This window comes from Bufo bufo, chromosome 6 (genome assembly GCF_905171765.1).
Source record: "Bufo bufo chromosome 6, aBufBuf1.1, whole genome shotgun sequence".
In the NCBI taxonomy this organism is placed as follows: Eukaryota; Metazoa; Chordata; class Amphibia; order Anura; family Bufonidae; genus Bufo; species Bufo bufo.
The window spans coordinates 309,066,611-309,085,901 of record NC_053394.1 but is presented as its reverse complement, the minus strand read 5'-3'; the positions used below and the strand labels follow the sequence as shown (position 1 = coordinate 309,085,901).

The following is a 19,291-nucleotide window of genomic DNA, read 5'->3' as shown; positions in this document are numbered from 1 at the left end:
TACAATGTGGTGGAAACAAACAGCTACCAATAATTTCTTAAATTGGGATAGCTTCAATCTTAGCCCGCCAAAACAAGGGATTCAAATTGGTCATTACCTAGGGGACTCACTTGACTCTTGAGTTCTTGCTGGAAAGTCAAGATATGTTTAATAGATTCAGAGAATGAGGGTATCCCCATAAACCCTAAAAAAAGCATTTCAGAGAGCTAAACATACTGATAGAACAGAACTTCTAAGACCAAATATAACAAAACCAGTCGATCAACGCAATGAACTTATCATCTTTGGCACCTTTGATTCTGGCACTGCAGATGTATGACACATTATAATCAAAACATTGCTCAGTACTTTTAGCTCACCCTGATTTATCTGAGGTCCTAACAGAGCGAACAAATATCACATACCAAGATTAAGATAACAATGATACCGCGCTCTAACTCTATAGACATAGGCTGCAATAACTAATCCCCCCAAGATCAGAAACGAGATGTATTTTTAACATGGATACACTGGCCCCATCGAGCCTAAATATGGAAATAGAACTGTTTGCATTTGAGTGACAATATAAATCGAATTGATGCCAGAAGAGGCTGTATAAAAGTGGCGATTGTAGGGTTAAATCAGTGGGGGTGCAGCAGGCACATATAAAGAAGGGGGAGTATGCAGGAACAATCATCCATCTTTTCTGACGAAGGATAGCGAATCTATCCGAAACGCGTAGAGAGGTCTAGTGGTACCTGTGACTTTCCGTAGTCATAGTAGTGACAGCACTTTCGCTCCGTGCGAGCGCGTACCACTATAACTTTATTTTCCTTAGCACCCGACCTGTGCCTGCAGTACCCCAGGAATACCCCTCGCGAACAGAGGACCCCGTGTTAAGTGAAGCTCACCCACAAGGTAACTTAGATTGCTTTTAGTCCGTGGGGTGCTGTTTAACTAGGGGGTGGGGGTATTAGTTATTGCTGCCTATGTCTATAGAGTTAGAGCGCAGTATCATTGTTATCTTAATCTTATACTACATTAGTGCGGCAGTTACGTTGCGGTCCTGCTGTGATACCGCAGCTTTGTTGTGAGGAGGGAAGTATAGCGCTATTGGGAATATTACACTAAATATCACATACCATAGGGGTAAAAACCTTAGAGATATGTTAGTACTACACAGAATGCAACTTGACAATAGGTTCACACAAATGTGCCCATTGTAAGACATGTGAACTCATACCTACCGTAAAATAGTTTATAAACCTTGTGGAACATAAAAAATACAAGATTAGACAGGTTATCAATTGCTCAGCTACAGAGGTTGTTTGTTGCCAAATGTCCCTGCCCACTTTTCTATGCAGTAAAAAAAATCCAGCATATACATTCAGCTTCAGCAAGACACCCGTCTTTCAAGACACAAGAGGTTCTGTCATCCTTAAAATCAATTTAATCTCAAATTCTAGGGCATGCAATGCTGCACCCTGGGACCCAGAAAAGTCAATCTTGATCGAATTATCCTGAATGAGGATGCAAAATTGATTTTCTATCTGAAATCCATTAATCCAAGAGGGCTTAATGAGGGATTCACCACTATTATGCAATTTACAACAGTAATAGTAAACGTCAGGAACAGGAAAAATCGATAATGTTATCGAAAAACATGGTGTCTGGAATTGATGTCAAAGAGCATGTGACTGCTACTCACATGGAGACTGGGTGTGATGTCACTAGCACTAGTTACATGATCTCCAATCATTTGGTAATGGTGTGGGCTTGCTTTCCGCACCTATTGATAATAATTATTATTCATTCATCATGTGATGGTGTTGTCATCAATCACATGATCAGAAAAGTATGGAGTATGGAGATGTCATTGATCATGTGATCCCAACTCACATGGAAAATGGAAGTGATGTCATCAACACTAATCAAATGTTCTTTGATTATCTTGTATGGTGTGGGCATGGTTTCCACACCCATTACTACCTATGTCACCCACCAAGTTAAGTTTTTAAAGGCTCGGGGTATATATGATGACATATTTTCAAATGTTGCGGGTGTTTATTATGGACTATATACCCACCTTGGATTGTATCAGTACATCAGACATCATCTTTAGTGGTACGCAGTATTCTTATGACACATTGGACATACTCTCTAAATAGTGAGTGTGGCCAGATAGTGTTTGCTATTTATACTGTTGTCCATGTTTATTCCCTGATGACACTGCTTTGGTAATAAAACATGTAGAGTGGACTTTAGTGTTTGTCTCAGCTAATTTAATTAGCTTGTGTCTTTATGTCAACCATCATAGGGAAAGGGTATATGGGATCCTTACCTGAGAGAAATGTAATAGTGTCACTCTATGAAAAGCTATTTAGTGTCAACACCAGAAGATTAATAACTGCATGAGACACAAGTGTTTTAACCCTCACTTGTTCACACCATACAATTTATTATTTTAATAGAAATAAATTAAATTAGCAGTCCACTAGAGAAAGGCTTTTTAGCCTGGGGTGGGTGACCAGATGCCCGCTCTCGCCTTTTATTTATATATATTGGAATAATTTCCTTCCCTGAGCGCCCAGTTCATGGTTGGGTCCTTCTTGTTATTTTTATTATATTTTACAAATGTATGTACTTCCTAAGTATCAAGACAGAAGACTTAAGTTGGTTATATATGACTAGTAAAGGGAGGAGGATTTAAGGAAAGTCCAGGTTATACTGATGGACAGACCAGTCTGATTTAGCCTTATGTTCAACCCTTGATACTTGTACACTCATTGAGGATTGCTAAGTGTTTTGCTAAGCATTTGCCAGTTCAACCTTCTAATTAATAGTTGCCAGTCAAGTGCCGAGTGTGTAATTTTATTGCACTCCTTGAAGCAGCACTTCTGTAAATAGGTTTTATTGATGGTGCAGGTCTTAAGATAAATTAAAATCCTGATTGGAAGGAGATGGAGAGACCATCAGGCTACGTGACACAGAAAATCTCATTGGATGCAGTCAACTTATTGAGCATGTATTGATTGAATTGTACAGTACCTTTTTCTCTTCCATTTAGTTTTCTCTATTATATAATCTAGTGCTAAACTTTATTGAGACCACCCCAGTGCTGGGTCTGTGTTGTGGGGCTTATCTATGGGCATAATGGAGACTGGAGTCAGTCTCCTGTGGAGTAAGTCAGTATTGCAGTGGATAGCAGGCACTACAAGTGTATCTAAATGCCCAGAGTGATTCCCATGTGTAAAAACGAATATGTACTAAAAAACCAGAGCAAACAATAATTAAAAATATCAGAATCATAACTCTATTGGTGGAAAAAATAAAATAAATTTAAACCACTTGAAATACACAAAATTCATAAGGGGCGTCAATTTATAGGAAAAAACTACAGCACAAGCCCCTGATAAGACAAAATCAATATCTGAGGATGAATCACAAAAGAGATTGATAAAGTGCGAATGCTAGCCAGGTGCTAAGTGCAAGATGTGCTAAAACCTGTGATAATAATGCGACATCAATGACAAGAATACTAAAATATGGCAAATATGATGCATAGATCTGTATCATAAAAGTATGAAATATAAATAAACCATACCACGATGCAAGCAAAGCAAAAAGCAACCTCACATGAATAGGGCTGTGGAAAGATCCCCACGCATATCGCTGCTATCGCAGCTTCATCAGGGGTAAATTAACAAAGGAAAATGTCCCATATATACCTATAGGAATCAGACTCTTACAGATAGGGATGGGCATTCCGCGCGTGCTATATAACAGATCGCACACGTAATGGAGTAAGTCAGGATAGATTTGGTAACATGTTGCAGATACTTATGATTATTCCTATTTGTTAAAATTACCATCTCGCTGCTCCAGCATATTTTATGGAGGGAGATGACAAAAAGGTTCTTTGGTTTATTATTATTATTATTTTATTTATTTCAGAGCGCCATTAATTCCATGGCGCTGTACATCAAGAGGGGTTACACATACATAAAATAAAAAATACAAATACAATAAATATAAAACTATTAACAGAGTGGTACAGAGGGAGAGAGGACCCTGACCGCTTCCAATCTACGAGGGAAAGGACATAGTAGGTGAGGGGAAAAACTGCTTATCTAGCTGTGCGGTGGCAGCATACTTATTGCAGCTGGTGGGCTTTCCTGAAGAGGTAGGTTTTCTGGTTACTTTTGAAAGTTTGGTTGTTGGGGGAGAGTCCTGTGTGCTGGGGTAGTCAGTAGGGGAGAGGCATGTGAGAAATCTCATAGAAGATTGTGTGAAGAAGATACAAACGGAGAATAAAGTAGGAGGTCCTGTGGTACCAACATTGAAAATACAAGTACTAGTCATCCATTGTGCCTACTGTCCATCACAAGGGCAGCTTGTGGCCATCTTTTCTGTAGAAATGCTGGATGTGGAACTGCTGATTGGCTTCTAGTGCTACAGAGATTGTTAGGTGATCCAGTGTTGTCACCCAGTTCTTTCTGAACATGTTGTTAAGCAACAGGATGAACATATTCAGTTGCTGTCCAGGAAACCACACATAAATATATTTAAGAATCTGAAGGACTACCTGATAAATTGTTACAAAGAGAAACTCACATTTTACCAAAGTAAACACCACTTTGACCATCTAATTGACTCCCTCTTACATGGGCAGATTTCTGCCTGTTAATGAGCACCGATCGACGATATAGCATGTTAGTAGCCACCCGTTATGGGTGCTGTTAAATGTGCCACGTGAGCTGCAGGTACTGCACTGTGGTTACTGCTAATTGCCAGTATTCACTTGGACTTGCCACTTTGAACCAAAGGTACGGTGCACATCCCCTGTTGACGTGAGGAGATTTGCTGCCAACAAAAGATTATTTTTATGCCAAAAGTTCTGATCAGCCGATAATCCAACATTTGCTCATTTGTCTGCTTATCATTGGGCCTTTTACTTTGGCCACTGATTGCGATTGATTCCTTCCAGGTCAATATTCGACCCATGTAAAAGGTGTACCTGCTCACGTTGCATATTACGCATAAAAGGCTACTTTCACACTAGCATTTCTCTTTTCCAGTATTGAGATCCGTCATAGGATCTCAATAATGGAGAAAAAAGCTTGAGTTTTGTCCCCATTCATTGTCAATGGGGGCAAAACACTGAACAGAACAATATGCTCCAAAATGCATTCCGTTCCGTTTGGTTGCGTTCCCATACCGGAAAGCAAACTGCAGAAAGCTCTGGCATGACCCTCAATGCAAGTCAACGGGGACAGATCCGTTTTCTCGGACACAATAGAAAACGTCTTTCAATGGTGTTCATGACGGATCTGTCCTTGCTATGTTAAAGATAATGCAACCGGATCCGCTCATACCCGGACGCTGATGGTTGTATTATAAGTAACGGAGGAGTTTTTGCTGATCCCTGCCGGATCCAGCAAAAACGCAAGTGTGAAAGTAGCCTAAACTAACAGAATTTAACGGGGCACCTTTCCTGTGTACTTTTCACAATGGATTTTTATTGCTTTCTATATGTCTGTTCACCATCATGTATCAGCGTTGGCCATATTCTCAGAACTCAAATTTACAATCTATGAACCATGTAGCCTGTGTGACTCATTCGCCTTTTCAAATTTTTAAACCCACTAGTCAATATTGGTGATGTACGGTATGTGTTAGATGGACGATGTGTGTGGTTATTACACAGCTCTGGGAAGAACTATTCTGTCCTGCTCCTATGGCTACGTATATCCATACTGCAATGTGTACATACGGTAGGAAGATTGACTGTGTGGTTGAATGTAATTACAATCCAGGAATAAATTATGTCGATATATCAAGGGCAAATAAAACTTTCACACTCCTTATCTGCTACAACTGTTTACTCCTCTACTCATACCAATCTGCTTTACATCACTTGTCTCAACTACCTTACTATTCCTATGTTCTGTGTTGTACAAATACATGAATCTTCAGATACTGTGTTCTAACATTCCTTGATGGATGGACATGAGTAGTCTCAAAAACTTGCAATTTTGTCATCATCTTTTCAGCCATTAAAGGTATTAACCATTAAGGAATCTCATTTTTATATCTTCAAGTAGATAGTATTTCACTAGCTTAGGTTAATTAGGTGCCAAGACAGAAATGCAAGGTACGCGTTCGAGTTGTAATTTGAGGCTATATAAAGTGTTCTATGTACCAAAAGAAATGATTAAACTCAATGTCCATCCTTACGCATTTTTAAACATTGCTGTTTCACTTCTTCATATATTTTTATAGCAGTTGGATCTCTATTACAAATCTTCGAATATCCTGCAAAAATAAAGTTATGTCACCACTAGGGCGAGATTAGGAGCTTACTGCTTAAAGGGAACCTGTCACCGGGATTTTGGGTATAGAGCTGAGGACATGGGTTGCTAGATGGCCGCTAGCACATCCGCAATACCCAGTCCCCATAGCTCTGTGTGCTTTTATTGTGTAAAAATAAAAACGATTTGATACATATGCAAATTAACCTGTACGTGAGATGAGTCAGGGAAAGGACTCAACTCAGGTTAATTTGCATATGTATCAAATCGTTTTTTTTACACAATAAAAGCACACAGAGCTATGGGGACTGGGTATTACGGATGTGTTAGCAACCATCTAGCCACCCATGTCCTCAGCTCTATACACAAAATCCCGGTGACAGGTTCCCTTTAATGTCCATACATTGAACTCACTAATAATACGGGTTGCAGTAGGCTCCTCGTGGTCTCTGCAGGAAGTCAGAATTTTGTCATTTAACTCTCTATCTGGGCAGATGATTTGGAGCTTTGTATCAGAAAAACAGCTTTGACTACTTTAAAAATTGGTACAAAAAATTTATCTGCCCAGTATATAGAACCTAAAAACGACTCGGTATTTAAAAAATTGGCATCGACTTCAACCTGTACTTTTTTTTTACCTTGAGGAAGTAAAATTAAGATATTTGTTTATGTAGTTTTAACACCTTTTATGATGTCTGGCTGGGAGGAAGAGCAGTTGTATTATAGCTCTGTGATGGAGCTTTGTGCAGCCATTTCTCTGTGCTGATTATATTATGTATGTCTTATAATACAGTGTGATCTTATTGCTGGTTCAAGGGTGAGGTATAGTGATATCATAGGACATTTCAGTCAGTTAAAAAAAAACAAAAAACATTTGCGTGGTGGTTACTTGTACTGAGTCTTAGTGAAGAGACTGACACAAAAATCAGTCTGCCATGGTTGATGTAAAGGATGCCGGAAATATAGACAAGTAAAGGATGGATCTGAATGACTGACATGAGCCGCAACAGCAAGTCATGTGGAGTGTTTCTGGTATGCCATTGTTGGTGACAACCTAAAGTGGTCCAAGGAAGGACAACCAGTGAACTGACTAAAGGGCCATTGGTGGCCAAGGCTCACTGATGCGTGTGGGGAGTAAACTTCCCAGGATCCTAAAGAATGCTGGGTACAATAGAAAGTTTCCACAACACACAGGACATCACAGCTTGCTGTATTGCTGTACACGTCAGAGCCCCCTTTATGACCCCTGTCCACTGTCAAAAATCTCTAAAATGGGCACATGGGCATTTGAACCATACCATTGAAGAAGCAATTGAAGGTGGTATGTCCAATTAATTATGTTTTCTTTCACATCGTATGAACAGCCAGGTGTTTGCGTTACTTACCTGGGGAAGAGATGTCAAGAACACAAGCCAACCAAAGCAATGTGATACTTTGGCGAATGTTCTCCTGGGAAACCTTTGATGTTGTTGTTACTTTGACATGTACTACCTACCTCAACATGTCCAGACCAAGTGTACCCCTTCATGACATCAGCATTTCCTTATGGCTGTTGCTTTATTTTACAGAATAATGTAGCCTGCCACCCTGAACATAAAGTCCAATGTGTTCACTTGACCTGTCAGTCTGATCAAACTTGTGCGGGACACACAGGACACCTTCAGAGGTCTTGTGAGGTTGATGCTTCAACAAGTCAGTGCTATTGTGAGATGAGAGAAACCTTAATGTTAGGTAGGTGGATTTAATGTTGGACTGAATGGTGTATAAGAAGTAAGGTTCTCATACCTCCTGGACCATGGTAATGTAAGGTATCTGATTCAGTGCTCCTTTATCCTTCAATCGTCACATGGCTAGGTTTCATTTATCCCATCGGCTACTATTTAGACCACGTTGCTTGATGTCCTGATCAAAGGATTCCAATAAGTGGAGGCTTTTTATATAGGTTATGTATAATACAGCTTCAAATATTTTCGTTTCAGTTTTTTAACAAAAAGAAGCTAATTAATCACTCAACGACTGGCTGTGGCTTTTTCACTTGCAGAACAGACTAAAATTAAGTCAATTTAATATATAGAAGCTATTACAAACAGAAAAAATGCTGTGCAGCAAATTATACCGCTGAACTTTCTCCAAATGGAATCAGCTGATTTTATTTTTACTGTCCCCAGAATTGTTACAAATTAAGCACTTTCTTGTTCTGTATTTCTATAAAAATTAAATTGCAGACCATAGGGAAGTGCGATTTTGTTTTATTTCAACCTTTGTTTTATTTTTTACCTTCATTTTATGGTCTTTCTTAATTAGAATCATTAGGGCTTTTTCAAGTCTTAAAGACTGGGATCTTTGAACCATAAATATGCTAATATGCTTACTAAGACAGAATGCGATTGTGGTACATAGGGAACATTGGGGAAGATTCCGTAAAACTAGAGGCACACTTTGAACAGTGTGCTAGTATCTCTTTTCCATAAAGAATGTGTCAGATTCAAGGCATGTCGATTCTGAAGTCGTGCCCACTAAAATGGCACTAAAGGGGGCTTTATAAATATGGTGCAGTGAGCCCCTGAGGAGCTGCTGCAGAGGATAGAAGTGGTAGTGGCCCTGATGTTGTGTCACAGTTTACTACCTCAGTCTGCTGCTCCCTGAGGATCGGTGCAGTGGAAAGGTGGTTTGAAGGCCAGAAATAAAACTATAACGGTCTTTAGTTAGTGCAGAATATAACTTATGGTACATCCAGCAGTTGTAGGTACAAAGTGCAGTTTCTGTCACCAGGTGATGAGGTATATGGCTGGTTGGATGACTATATATTCACACTAGCAGGTATTTGTGAATATACAGTAGGTGTCCACTGTGTAAAGCAGACTTTGAGTGGATCTGGCCTGGATGTTATCTAGGTGATGGGTCTGAACCATAGTCCCTCACCTGCAGCAGGGTCTATAAAGCTGTGATTTTGCTGATCATTATGCTGTCTAAGCAAACTAATGCTTTTTGGAAGCAGTCTTCTTGACTTGAAGAAGCTCAGTGATTTGCTTCCTTCCTCTTCACTCTCTTTCAGAAACTCTCCATCTTGGCAGGAAGTAGGACCAGCCCACTCCTACCGAGAGGCGAGGAACAGTGTGGTTATCCCTGTTTATACAAATCATACCTCATTTGCTGGAGTACACAGCAGAAACAAAGAATAGCACAATAAATAATAATAACACATAATAAGCAATTGCAATTGATACATCCAGGTCTGCGGTACTGCAATGGCACCAGTGGCGTAGCTATAGGGGTCGCAGCGGTCGCAACTGCGACCGGGCCCCTAAATCAGGGGGGCCCATGGGGCCCACCAGGAGAGACAAAGTCTCAGTAAACAATGAAAGTGCTGCTTCAGCACTGTCTGCAGGCAGCGCTAGAGTGATTTACATACAATACCAGCTAAGTTTACATAGTGGTGGAGACGGAGGCAGAGGGTTTGTGCGTGCAGGCGCAGCCAGGAGAGGGAGCTCCCGTTGTTAGTGTGTGGCAGAGTTGTAAGCCGGTCGTGGAGGTGAAGCTGCCCGTGCCTGCTGCAGGGAGAGAGTGAGGTGAGGCGGCGTGACCAGCAGAGCTCTACAGAGCGATGGTGCCGGGTGGGTAGGAATGGGGACTGACTGGGAGATAGCAGCACAGACACCAGCATGAGCTTAAAGGTCTCCAGCGCAGCGGAGGCCTGACTGATGTGGAAGGGCCAGCCACTCCTTCTACAGGCTGGTAGGCGGGCAGGGCCAGGGGCCCAGGACCTAGTTGCTAGTAGTCTGTGTATAAAGTGGCCAGTTTCTACTGGTTTCCCCAGATTGTGCTGGCCTGGGATGGGGCTGGGTTCTACTGGGACTGGGTAATAGTCACTGTGTGAGTGACACTGCTGTAATGTGGCTGTACAGCATATCACCTCAGCATGTCACACAGTGACTATTCTAAAACAGGGATACATCAGAAGGCAAGGTAGTGGACCTTGCCTTCTGATGTATCCCTGTTTTAGAATTGACTTAAAGTGTCAACTACATTCACATGGCTGTGGTGTCACAGGCCCGGCAGCGCCATAGCCATGTGAACGTAGCAGCCTAACTTTAAATCAATTATCCCTTTAAAGGGGTTGTCTCATCATAAACAATGGGGGCATATCGCTAGGATATGCCCCCATTGTCTTATAGGTGCAGGTCCCACCACTGGGACCCACCATGGCAGGTATAATTTCCTCCAGTGTCCTGGCATAATCTATAATAAGCGTGCCTTGTTGGCTAGGCCATGCATGGTTTACTCCCCAACCTTCTAACTGTTTGCAAAAGAAGGGCATGCACCATATGCAACTTGGGAATGATAAATGTCCCCCCTAGTTTGTAAGTGTCAAAAAGACAGAATGAAAGTTGAGAGGAAAGCAAAATTAAAAAAAAACTAATAATTTTAGAAACCAATTTTCCACATTTTACTCAATCAAGAATAACTCCCTGGATCAGCGACCCCTCTCTAGTAGCTATAGCCTGTAATATTATTACACTCCAGAAATACATTGAACTCTTTTAGTGAACTCACCATCACCACCTTCTCAGGCAGGGAGTTCCATAGTCTCACTGCTCTTACCGTCGATGTGGTAACCTTTTTTCCTGAGACATAGAGGATATCCCCCTGTTATTATCACAGTCCTGCGCATATATACACTCACCTAAAGAATTATTAGGATCACTATACTAATACGGTGTTGGACCCCCTTTTGCCTTCAGAACTGCCTTAATTCTACGTGGCATTGATTCAACAAGGTGCTGATAGCATTCTTTAGAAATGTTTGCCCATATTGATAGGATAGCATCTTGCAGTTGATGGAGATTTGAGGGATGCACATCCAGGGCACGAAGCTCCCGTTCCACCACATCCCAAAGATGCTCTATTGGGTTGAGATCTGGTGACTGTGGGGGCCATTTTAGTACAGTGAACTCATTGTCATGTTCAAGAAACCAATTTGAAATGATTCGAGCTTTGTGACATGGTGCATTATCCTGCTGGAAGTAGCCATCAGAGGATGGATACATGTTCTCATTCTGTTTACGCCAAATTCGGACTCTACCATTTGAATGTCTCAACAGAAATCGAGACTCATCAGACCAGGCAACATTTTTCCAATCTTCAACAGTCCAATTTTGGTGAGCTCGTGCAAATTGTAGCCTCTTTTTCCTATTTGTAGTGGAGATGAGTGGTACCCGGTGCGGTCTTCTGCTGTTGTAGCCTATCCGCCTCAAGGTTGTGCGTGTTGTGGCTTCACAAATGCTTTGCTGCATACCTTGGTTGTAACGAGTGGTTATTTCAGTCAACGTTGCTCTTCTATCAGCTTGAATCAGTCGGCCCATTCTCCTCTGACCTCTAGCATCCACAAGGCATTTTTGCCCACAGGACTGCCACATACTGGATGTTTTTCCCTTTTCACACCATTCTTTGTAAACCCTAGAAATGGTTGTGTGTGAAAATCCCAGTAACTGAGCAGATTGTGAAATACTCAGACCGGCCCGTCTGGCACCAACAACCATGCCACGCTCAAAATTGCTTAAATCACCTTTCTTTCCCATTCTGACATTCAGTTTGGAGTTCAGGAGATTGTCTTGACCAGGACCACACCCCTAAATCCATTGAAGCAACTGCCATGTGATTAGTTGACTAGATAATTGCATTAATGAGAAATAGAACAGGTGTTCCTAATAATTCTTTAGCTAAGTGTAGATCATAGGGAGATCTCCATATTGACCTTTAATATACCTGACTGTGACTTCAGGGTCAGACTAACCTACCAGAGTACCAGATGATCCTACAGTCAGCCCAGGCTCCGATACCATATTGGGCTAAAAAATAAAATAAAAATTGGCTGCGGTTGGATCCAATCACTTGCCACTAGGCTCTATTTCTTTGATTCGTAACCTATTAAACTTTTTTGGTGATGTAGGGCTTGGGCCCCAGGAATCCAAGTCTGCCACTATTTGACTCCTTTAACTGTGACACTTCTTTGACTGTGACACATTTTATGTCCCCTCCCTTGTAAGTTAACAGAAGCAATGAAAAAGCTTCATATCACATATGATGATTCCCATGTGTAATATCACGGTGGAGCCGTCCCTTAGAAAACACCATTCAGAAGGATATAAAACAAATGGATCTTTATTTATAACCCTGCATACTATGTAGGCTGGTAATCTTCCTTCTTCCAGCAAGCTGGAAACCAGGATCTGCATGACAGTATGTAAATATGTAAAGTGCATTAATGACTTTTAGATTGATATTCAAATAGTAAAAAACAGCAAAAAATTATTTTATAAGTAAGTAGCGATATATAGAGAATATTATCCAGTAATATAAAACATGGCTGCTTTCTTCCAAAAACAGCTCCACTAACTGTTCCATCAATTTGAATGGGGCCTGCTGAAATCCATACGCTTGCCTCAAAAACAACTGTACAGAACTGATTTTCAGTTGCAAATATTTCTGCAATGAATGTGTCATGTGACTATCCTTACAATATAAAATATACATAATTTTTTATTTTTCAGTCAATTTCAGTTAATTTTTTCAGTCAATTTATTATTTCTGAAAATGTTTCTTTCTCCACTTATCAGACCTCTCTTCTCCCCCTGTGCCTCCCTGCATTGATCGCTCACTGAATTCACTGGTAGAAAGCTATACACGATGAGATACTGTAGATTTTTAGCTTCACTGATGGATCAGATTACAGCTGCTGCTCATAGAAGTAGGGGAGGGGAAGAACGGAGAGAGAGTTACACTGCTCAGTAATGTTCGTCATGCTGCTTCTGTGTATGTGTAAGATAGGAGAGCAGGATCTCATCTCCTCTATGTGTGCAATGTATGGAAGATATCATAGCAGCTAGTCTCCGTTCGCTCTTCAGCTGAGTTTAGAGAAAATTGACATTTATTAATAGAGCTTCCAGAAGGGGAAAACTGCTGAAGAATCCAGTATATGTTATATCATGGCCAGAAATACTGTTATTCCTTTTGTACACACATAGGGCAGGTTATTTTAAATATCTAGAATGACAAGTGCACTACAATGTGTTGTGGTTACGGAGATGAGTAACTAGATGACCTTATATTTTTGTTCTCTAATCTAACGTTCATGCACTGCATCTACTGTACCCCATAGATGGCAGAAGTTTATTTTCTGTTGAAGTATCCAGAAATCCTCAATCCTTGAAGCCAATTTCTTACTATACTGAAAATAAATGTATAGCAGATTGTGCAGTTTATGAGTCCTGTCACTGATGGTCTTGTATCTTATGGTCTGCAGTTTGAACTACAGTGGGATGTGCCTGGCATCTAATGGACAGTTTAGTGACTTTCTTTCTGGCATGGGCCCAGCACAGTTTGTTGGAAGACAGACATTAGCAACTACTTCCATGGGTGAGTAACAGTAACCAGATCAACTGCTGTTGACCACACCTTGTATAACATGTATGTCCTATCTACCAGAGTGGTATGATTGATAGAAGTTCTAGGTGCTTCTGTCAGATGTTTGCAAATGAGTTCCCAGCAACTCCAGCTCAATCATACTCTCATCATTCACCAAGAGCACTTTGATTTTCTACATGATCTATAATCCAAATTATGTCAGTAGATTGAAGACTCTATCACATTCAGGTGCCAGAATGTTCTAGAGTACCTAGCAGCGCTCCTTTTGAATATTGGACAACTGATAGGACTTTAAATGGATGCAGGAAACCGTGTGGTCTGTACATTAAATTATCCTACAGTATATACATGTTACATTCTTTTTCTTAGGGGATGTTGAGGTTGGTCTTCTGGAAAGAAATGGACAACTTGAAGTGGAAATTATCCAGGCTAGAGGACTGACAGCAAAGGCCGGTTCCAAAACAGCACCAGGTATAAAATCCTGCCTGTGATTTGCTTTTGTCATTTGTTATTCTTAGAGTTAGTTTGTCACCTCCAAAATCAGTTTCAAACTAAGCAAACCACCATATAGGGTATGGTCACCAAAACATAACCATACTTTCCTTTTGAAAATCTGGTCCTCCAATCCTGAATGAAGTGCTTCTTTTCATTTATTTCTGTATAAATGTGGCTTTTGGTGCATCGGAGTAGGGACCACTCTGTTCTGTGCACTTGGCTTCCCCTGCACCTTTGCGTCTGGTCTGAAATCCCAGGGACTGTCAATCAAACAAGAGGTGGCATTACGTTAAACCAATTTTGGAGCTGAGAGACTCCCTTTAAGGTGATATTTACCAGGTGTACCCCACCTTTGTATAATGTCCTTTAGTAACATACAGTGGGATGCGAAAGTTTGGGCAAATGTCAGTTAAATATATCATATAGGAGACACACACAGTGATATTTGAGAAGTGAAATGAAGTTTATTGGATTTACAGAAAGTGTGCTATAATTGTTTAAACTAAATTAGGCAGGTGCATAAATTTTGGCACTGTTGTCATTTTATTGTAATTATTGGAACTCAAATTGGGTTGGTAAGCTCAGTGACCCCTGACCTACATTCACAGGTGAATCCAATTATGAGAAAGAGTATTTAAGGGGGTCAATTGTAAGTTTCCCTCCTCTTTTAATTTTCTCTGAAGAGTAGCAACATGGGGGTCTCAAAACAACTCTCAAATGACCTGAAGACAAAGATTGTTCACCATCATGGTTTAGGGGAAGGATACAGAAAGCTGTCTCAGAGATTTCAGCTTCTGTTTCCACAGTTAGGAACATATTGAGGAAATGGAAGACCACAGGCTCAGTTCAAGTTAAGGCTCGAAGTGGCAGACCAAGAAAAATCTCGGATAGACAGAAGCGACGAATGGTGAGAACAGTCGGAGTCAACCCACAGACCAGCACCAAAGACCTACAACATCATCTTGCTGCAGATGGAGTCACTGTGCATCGTTCAACCATTCGGCGCACTTTACACAAGGAGATGCTGTATGCGAGAGTGATGCAGAGGAAGCCTTTTCTCCGCCCACAGCACAAAAAGTGCCGCTTGAGGTGGGCTAAAGCACATTTGGACAAGCCAGCTTCATTTTGGAATAAGGTGCTGTGGACTGATGAAACTAAAATGGAGTTATTTGGCTATAACAAGGGGCGTTATACATGGAGGAAAAAGAACACAGCATTCCAAGGAAAACACCTGCTACCTACAGTAAAATATGGTGGTGGTTCCATCATGCTGTGGAGCTGTGTGGCCAGTGCAGGGACTGGGAATCTTGTCAAAGTTGAGGGACGCATGGATTCCACTCAGTATCAGCAGATTCTGGAGACCAATGTCCAGGAATCAGTGACAAAGCTGAAGCTGCGCCGGGGCTGGATATTTCAACAAGACAACGACCCTAAACACTGCTCAAAATCCACTAAGGCATTTATGCAGAGGAACAAGTACAACGTTCTGGAATGGCCATCTCAGTCCCCAGACATGAATATAATAGAAAATCTGTGGTTTGACTTAAAGAGAGCTGTCCATGCTCGGAAGCCATCAAACCTGAATGAACTAAAGATGTTTTGTAAAGAGGAAAGGTCCAAAATACCTTCAACCAGAATCCAGACTCTCATTGGAACCTACAGGAAGCGTTTAGAGGCTGTAATTTCTGCAAAAGGAGGATCTACTAAATATTGATTTCATTTCTTTTTTGTGGTGCCCAAATTTATGCACCTGCCTAATTTAGTTTAAACAATTATAGCACCCTTTCTGTAAATCCAATAAACTTCATTTCACTTCTCAAATATCACTGTGTGTGTCTCCTATATGATATATTTAACTGACATTTTTTATTGTAACAACCAACGATTTATACAGGAAAATCATGACGATTAACAAGGTTGCCCAAACTTTCGCATCCCACTGTAGTTCATAAGGCTGAAAAATACATCTGTCCATCCAGTCAAGCCTGTTATCCTGCAAGTACACAGAAAACTTTGAGTAATGAATGATCACTGATGGAGATGGCTGCGTTCAGCAGAGTACAGTTAGATTTGTATCCAGCCTTATTAGAAAGCCCGTTCACGCAGACAATTGTTGGCAGGGAAGCGTTCCCTCCCATCAATCTCCTGCTTGCTTACTGAGGAGACCACTGCAATTACATGCAGCAATCTCCTCAGCAATATGGGGAGGAGAGATCGCACATCCCCATGCCGTACAGTGGTTTGCCGGCAGCAGATCGTAATTAGACAGCACGCTGCCAGCAAATCCTGATCTTTCATCAATATGGATAGCGCAAAGAACGAGCGTTCATCGTGCAATCGGCGGCAGTATTACACTGCAAGATGATCGCTAACAAGCGCTCGTTAGCGACCATCAGGCAGAAAATCTCCCCGTCTAATACACCCTTTACACTTTCCTTGAAACATCTTACCATATAGAAACTGCTGACTTAACACAATGTATAACAATAACCTTTTCACAGAAAAGCCCAGCAGTCATTGAAAGCCACTGCAGCAATATCTTACTGTTTTATTATGTGTGTCTGCCAGGGTCTTAATCAACTGAAGAAATGATATGGCCTCCAATTGTTGTACGAGAACTGCAGCAAAATGCCAGCAGTAGAGATGACATGTCTTAGGTACACAAGCTGTGTTAAGGAGTCTAGTAGTAGAAGCTGCTATCCATGGATATTCACATATAACTCACAGACTACCTTTCAAGAGTCCTGCAATCTCTTATAGCCCCTATAATACAGCCAGTATCTTGGGGAAACAAAATAGAGACATGTATGGATATATGGGACAACTGTTGGTTCACTTGACGTTCAAATGTATATTTGGTCGGAGATCTTCATCACAACAGGGAACCATTTTGATGCCATTGTTACTTTGACCAAAATGATTAGAAGTCGGACATCATACATGGGTATTCTCTAATGACACCATGTGAACATTTGTGAGGAAATATTTATGCAGCTTTGTCTTTAGATTCAAGGTCTTCTGCCACTAGTTGACCACACGACCGCTATTCTTGTCTTTAGAGATGGTTCAGCTTCCTGCATTTTTCTATGCTCTATTTTTATAATGAACTGTATTAGAAACACAAGACTGTACAAAATACAAAGTCTACGTTTTCAAAATCTTGAGTTCACTTTAAAATCCCGGCTAATCACAGTGGAATCAGAGCTCGACATAAAAGAACATCTTAGCCATTCAAAGACATGCGGGAAGACGCTCAGCTTTTATATATTAGGAAGGATTCTTAGGCCTCGAAACGAAATTTAAACAGAAAAATACATTATTCATCAAGATTACATTATTTGCCAAATAATCGTAGCACTAGAGATTACCGGGCTTGCGGCTTTGTGTTATTATTGGAAATTGAACAAGAGCAGCAGCTGTTTTCAGGAAGCTCTTTGAAATAACTAAATGTAATTCAGACCTGCAAAATAGGGCTATTATTTTAACGGAAATATTTAATATTTAATAAATCAGAGCTGAAGCGGCTAGAAAAGAAATGAAAAGGAAAAACATTTTTCACGACTGAATAGCCACAGTAAAGGAAGAATTTGCCAATTTTTTCCCATTTTTACTTTATAATTATAGGGGTTGTCTGTTGTTATTACAAGGGCTTTCTGTGGAGAAGCTGATCTGGTATCTAGGAGAATCTGGTATCAAGTTTTCAGTTTCCCCACAGCGCCACTAAAGGGGAAATGAAGTACTGCAGGGGTAGGCAACCTCCGGCACTCCAGGTGTTGTGAAACTACAACTCCCAGCATGCATACTTGCTCTGCTCTTCTCAGAACTCTCATAGAAATGAATGGAGCATGCTGGGAATTGTAGTTTCACAACAGCTGGAGTGCCGGAGGTTGCTGATCCCTGAAGTACTGCATAGTCTATCATGCTACTGAATGTGTTTCTATTAATTCACTGCTTACTCTGCTCTTTCCATGCAGAGCAAGCAGCCCTTGACCCTCCCTGTTGAAGTCTATGGGAAGGGCAACCCCACAGGATCAGGACATAGGACCCGCCAAATAAGTGAGGGTCCCAGAGGTGGGACCCTCACCAAAAACACCTTTAACCCCTTAAGGACTCGGCCCTATTTCACCTTACGGACTTGGCCATTTTTTGCAAATCTGACCATTGTCACTTTAAGTGCTGATAACTTTAAAACGCTTTGACTTATCCAGGCCATTCTGAGATTGTTATTTCGTCACATATTGTACTTCATGACACTGGTAAAATGAAATAAAAAAAATCCAAGTTAAAATTTCTCTACTTCTTTAATACATAGTAATACCTCCAAAAATAGTTATTACTTTACATTCCCCATATGTCTACTTCATGTTTGGATAATTTTGGGAATGATATTTAATTTTTTGGGGATGTTACAAGGCTTAGAAGTTTAGAAGCAAATCTTGAAATTTTTCTGAAATTTTCAAAAACCCAATTTTTAGGGACCAGTTCAGGTCTGAAGTCACTTTGCGAGGCTTACAAAATAGAAACCACCCAAAAATGACCCCATTCTATAAACTACACTCCTCAAGGTATTCAAAACTGATTTTACAAACTTTGTTAACTCTTTAGGTGTTCCACAAGAATTAATGGAAAATAGAGATACAATTTCAAAATTTCACTTTTTGGGCAGATTTTCCATTTTAATCATTTTTTTCCAGTTACAAAGCAAGGGTTAACAGCCAAACCAAACTCAATATTTATGGCCCTGATTCTGTAGTTTACAGAAACACCCCATATGTGGTCGTAAACTACTGTACGGGCACACGGCAGGGCGCAGAAGGAAAGGAATGCCATACGGTTTTTGGAAGGCAGATTTTGCTGGACTGGTTTTTTGGACACCATGTCCCATTTGAAGACCCCCTGATGCAACCCTAGAGTAGAAACTCCATAAAAATGACCCCATCTAAGAAACTACACCCCTCAAGGTATTCAAATCAGATTTTACAAACGTCGTTAACCCTTTAGGTGTTCCACAAGAGTTATTGGCAAATAGAGATGAAATTTCAGAATTTAAATTTTTGGGCAAATTTTAAATTTTAATCCAT

At 40.7% G+C, this 19,291-nt stretch overlaps 1 protein-coding gene across 2 annotated transcripts in view; it reads left to right on the top strand.

The window, feature by feature from the left end:
- The window catches only part of RIMS4 (regulating synaptic membrane exocytosis 4), a 297,809-nt gene that overhangs the window by 267,447 nt on the left and 11,071 nt on the right, over window positions 1–19,291 (top strand). For both annotated transcript variants that reach the window (XM_040436443.1, XM_040436444.1), the window contains 2 exons: window positions 13,594–13,706; window positions 14,085–14,186. In XM_040436443.1, the coding sequence (XP_040292377.1) occupies window positions 13,594–13,706; window positions 14,085–14,186 (215 nt within the window). The remainder of the gene's footprint in view (window positions 1–13,593; window positions 13,707–14,084; window positions 14,187–19,291) is intronic.